The sequence below is a fragment of the Apium graveolens genome, chromosome 1 (assembly GCF_009905375.1).
Source record: "Apium graveolens cultivar Ventura chromosome 1, ASM990537v1, whole genome shotgun sequence".
Lineage (NCBI taxonomy): Eukaryota > Viridiplantae > Streptophyta > Magnoliopsida > Apiales > Apiaceae > Apium > Apium graveolens.
The window spans coordinates 65,241,826-65,247,098 of record NC_133647.1 but is presented as its reverse complement, the minus strand read 5'-3'; the positions used below and the strand labels follow the sequence as shown (position 1 = coordinate 65,247,098).

Genomic DNA, 5,273 nt, shown 5'->3' with positions numbered 1-5,273 from the left:
ATATATATTCTACAACACCTTGTAACATCAAAGAATTAGACCCTGTATAACCATTGAACCATTGTTCATTTATTACATGATTCTTCATACAGGCTTTAAACCATTCTTTATACATACCGTGATAACCCTGGCAATACACAAAAAAAATTGTATTATGCTCTAAGACAAATGTTTGATCAATGTTAATTATGTTTTGTTTGACTGAATTACAATGTTTATCATATTGAATTATTTTAGAATTGGATAGTTTTCCTTATGTGGACCAGATTCGTGGTCAGACCAGATACGTGGCTGTATTAGGCCAATGTGTGTCTTGGATCCAGTTTATAGAGCAGAGTTATGTGCCTTCCTCGGGGTTAGTGCGTTTCTGATCAGTAGCCTAACCTGGGTTTTAAAATTTAAAATAAAATATCCAATTCTAATAATTGTTTAACAAGGAACTTGATTCCTCTGAATCATTTCAATTGATCATTGTTTAACCTTAGTTATTGTCATTATAACTTGCTGAGCTAGTTAGCCCACTCTTGCGAATCTGTTATGTTATTCTACAGTTAAAAAGGAAATGGTTGGTAGCAAAGATCCCCAGTCCAGTGTGCAAGCTAGGATTCCAGATTGAGTTGGATCGAGCTAGCAGGAGCTGTATATTTAGTTTTGAGTTATGTAAGTTTGTAAGAATGATTTCATCATCTGTTGTAAGTTAAACTAGTTGGGATTTGGTACGATGTAATAAAAGTTAAGGTTTTGGCTTATTTTCATACTTTAACCTGTTGGGATCCGTGGTTATGTAAAGAAGGGTGGTTGCACATAATATTTTGTATACATGTTTATATATCATGTGTGTATGTTGTAAACCCCAAACTTCTGACTCGGGTTTGGAGGGCGTCACATGTTTGGTATCAGAGCCAGGTTATAAGTTACTGAAACAAGCTTAGATAGTCGGGATTGGGTAGAGGGTTAGGATTAGGAATAATAAATAGAAAGTTAGGATGTTGAGAAGTTGAGTGCGACTGTATAGTAGGTTGTTGGCATGGGTCGTGTCATGATTAAGATTCTTATCTTGCGGTGTTGATTTTCGAATAGCAGCGATGACAAATACTATTATCCCTATAAAATGCTACAAGTGCGACCAAACATGACACCTCACCAACAACTCTACCCGACCTAACATGACATGTTTCCGGTGTGAGAAAGTAGGGAAAATAAAGAAGGATTTATCGGCACTAAGGCCTCAGGCCTTCAGAATGAGTACGGATGCTTCCAACAAACCTCCAACTACTAGGACTTTTAACATAACCATTCAGGACGTTGTCCAAATCACGGATGGATAACATGTACCCTTTGTTAAGTTCAGAATGTGCAAATGTCTTATTTGATTCTGGAGCGACCAAGTCATTTATATCCAAAAAAATTTCTACGAAAATAAAACTTAATGTTATACCTTTACACGAGATATTTCAAGTAGAAATAGAAAATCAAGAAATCATTCGTGTTAATCAAGTACATCCAAATTGCGAGTTAAAACTAGAAGGGAAAGTCTTTGAGGTTGACTTGATCCCATTTGCCTTAGGGGAATTTGACGGAATCCTAGGAATGGATTGGTTATTTCGTAATGGAGCGTAAATATATTGTGAGAAGAAGAAAATAAAAATAAGAGTGCAAGATAAGAGATTGTATTTTAGGGCTAGCGACAAACCCATAAGTTTTGACCATGGTCCAGACCAAGAGGTTGTTAAGAAAAGGTAACTAGGCCTATTTGGCCTATGTGATGGACACCAAGAAGGAAGTTCCTGACATACATGACCTACCCGTAGTGAATGAATTTGAGGATGTCTTTCCAAAGGACTTATTAGGTTTACCACCCGACCGAGAGATAGAATTCACTATAGAACTGGCACCGGGAACGACACCAGTATCTAAGGTCCCATATAGGCTAGCCCAGTTGAGATGAAGGAACTAGATTCTCAACTACACCAACTACTAGACAAAGGGATAATAAGGCCAAGTGTGTCACCATGGGGTGCACCGGTGTTGTTTATAAAGAAGAAGGATGGTAGCATAAGGCTATGCATAGATTATCGAGAGTTGAATAAACTAACCATCAAGAATAGGGACCATCTCCCTAGGATTGATGGCCTATTCGACCAACTTAAAGTTGTTGTGCACTTTTCGAAGATAGACTTGAGGCCCGGATATCATCTAAAATTAAAACTTAAAATATACCAAAGACTGCCTTTCGTACTAGTTATGAACATTATGAGTTCTTAGTCATGTCATTTGCGTTAACCAATGCACCTGTAGCCTTTATGGATTCGATAAACAGAGTGTTAAAAAAGTACCTAGACATATACGTCATAGTCTTTATAGATGATATCCTAATCTACTCAAAGACAGAGCAGGAGCACGCGGAATATTTGAGGATAGCCTTAGAAATTTTAAGGAACGAAAAGTTGTATGCCAAGTTCTCAAAATGTGAGTTTTGGTTAAAGGAGGTTCAGTTCTTAGGACATGTGGTGAGTAGCGAAAGAGTACTAGTCGACCCCGCTGAAATAGAGGCAGTATCCAATTGGGAAAGACTGACTACCTCAACCGAGGTTAGGAATTCCGTTGGCTTAGCAAGGTATTACCAGAGATTCATGCAAGACTTTGCCAAGATAGCCAACCCACTGACTAGGCTTAGGCGTAAGATAGAAAATTTTGTATGGGTGGAAAAATGTGAGGCAAGTTTTCAAGAGTTGGAGAAGAGACCGGTCGCTTCCCGATGGAAAGGGTGAGTTTGTGATTTATAGCGATGCCTAGGACAAAGGGTTAGGATGTGTGCTCATGCAGTATGAAAAAGTAATTATGTATGCTTCTCAGCAGTTGAAGGAATATGAGGTAATGTACCCTACCCACGACCTAGAGTTAGCAGCAATAGTGTTTGCCTTGAAAATCTGGAGGCACTACATGTATGGAGAGAAGTGTGAGATTATATAGACCATAAGAGCCTCAAGTACATTTTCATCAAAAAAGAATTAAACATGAGACATAGGAAGTGGCTAGAATTGATAAAAGGATTACGATTGTGAAATCATGTACTACCCGGGTAAAGCCAATATGGTGGTTGATGCCTTCAGTAGGAAAAAGAGACTTAAAGTGATAATGACATCTGAGGAATTAGTTAAGGAGTTCGAAAAGATGGAAATCCAAGTTAGGATAACCGGTAAAGGATCTGAAGGCTTATTTGAAATCATGTTACTATTGGAATTAATTGAGAGGATACGAGTGAGTCAGGTGAAGAAAATGAGTGAAGAAATTGAATCATTGACCGGCGAAAAGGTCAAGTATGAGAAAGATGGGAGAGGGATCATGAGATATGCATATCTGACTTGGATTCCAAATGTTCAAGAAATGAAAGATGAGCTATTACATGGAGGACACAACTTTAGGTATTCAATCCACCCAGGAAGTATTAAGATGTACCATGATCTAAAAGAATATTATTGGTGGCCTAATATGAAAGAGAGACGTAGCAGAGGGGGTTAGCAAGTGCTTCACTTATTAAAGAGTAAAGGTTGAACATCAACGACCAAATGGACTATTACAGCCCTTGGAAATTCCAGAATGGAAATGGGAGCATATAGCCATGAATTTTATGACGGGCCTACCGAGGACTAAAATGAATCATGATTCCATATGGGTCATTATAGATAGACTGACCAAGTCTGCTCACTTCCCACCAATTAACGAAAGGTACACAGTAGACAAGCTAGTGGATATTTATCTGAAGAAGATTGTAGTGAGGCACGGGGTTCCCGTTTCCATTGTGTCAGACAGGGATCCAAGGTTTAACTCCTGATTTTGGAGAAGCTTTCAAGAATGTGTAAGAACTACACTAAATATAAGTACAACTTACCACCCCCAGACAGACGGGCAAAGTGAAAGGACCATTCAGACTATAGAAGATATGCTAAGGGTTTGTGCCATTAACTTTAAAGGAAGTCGGAATAACCAATTACCTCTGATTGAGTTTTCCTACAACAATAGCTATCATGCTAGCATAGGTTTTCCCCCGTACAAAGCTCTTTACGAAAGAAGGTGTCGCTCCCCCTTATGTTAGAATGAAGTAGGCGAATATAAGATTCTAGAGCCCTAGTTGGTCCATCAAACACGACAGACGGAGGGACTCGTCAGGAAGAGACTGTTAGCGGCTCAAGACAGACAAAAGAAGTATGCCGACCAGACCAAGAAAGATAGAGAATATAAAGTGGGAGATTTAATTGTTGTAAGTATCTCAATGGAAAGGGGTGATGAGGTTTGGAAAGAAAGGGAAGCTAAGTCCAAGATTCATTGGACCATTTAAAATCCTGAGGAGGATAGGAACTCTAGCTTATGAGCTCTCCTTACCTCCTAACTTGAAATAAATGCACAATGTGTTCCATGTGTCAATGCTAAGGAAGTACCATGCCAATGCGCGACACGTGATAGAATATGAGCATGTAGACTTGCAACCGGATCTGACCAACATCGAGCAACCGGTGATATTAATGGACCAGAAGGAATAAGTGTTGAGGAACAAGACTGTCAAGATGGTAGAAGACTTGTGGAGAAGCCAGAATGTTGAAGAATCAACCTAGGAACTAGAGGACGCAATGAAAAAAAAGTATCCCCACCTTTTTTCAAATTGATTACGGGATGAAATCCTTTTAAGGGGGAAGACCGTAATAACCCGAATTTTTGGGACTTCGTAAAATAATCGATGAATATTAACCCTGACGATCGGGGAAAACATTTTAGCCCACAATATATTATGAATGGTAAATTAAGTTTCCGAGTCCATATTATGATTATACGTACCAAATGAGTGTTTGTAAAAATGGTTAGTTTTCAAAGAAAACCAATTTTGTAAAATGACATTATATTACAAACTATCAAGGAATACGAGAGTCATGTTACGATCAAGAATTTACAATCCTACAAATAAAACCCAAGTATGAGGTTATGAATTACAAAGGATTAATAAGAAATAGATTTTCCCACGAATCGCTAACGAGGATTTATCACAATAATGAACAAGCGACCAAGTGAATACTTAAGCGAATAAATAAACGTATCAAGCCATGAGACTTTACATGGAATCCATGCAAATCAATTAGCCTAAGATGTAATTAAAGAATGTTAATCAAATAGTGATGTAAATAGTAAAGTGATATAGTGAATAGTGAGAAGCATGAATGTAGTACTTGTTATAGCTTGTAGGTTTGGAAAATTGACCATGCTACTTAATTGTTACAAGA

The 5,273-nt window shown here is 38.1% G+C and overlaps 1 protein-coding gene across 1 annotated transcript; it reads left to right on the top strand.

The window, feature by feature from the left end:
- Positions 1 to 3,093: 3,093 nt before the first annotated feature.
- On the top strand, positions 3,094 to 3,522 carry LOC141674390 (uncharacterized). The gene has a single exon (XM_074481124.1). It carries the CDS (start codon positions 3,094 to 3,096, stop codon positions 3,520 to 3,522), a length of 429 nt encoding a protein of 142 aa, XP_074337225.1.
- The last annotated feature ends 1,751 nt before the right edge of the window (positions 3,523 to 5,273 follow it).

Excerpts from the sequence above, each read along its gene's own strand:
- LOC141674390 (XM_074481124.1), top strand. The coding sequence starts at position 3,094 with ATGGTGGTTGATGCCTTCAGTAGGAAAAAGAGACTTAAAGTGATAATG.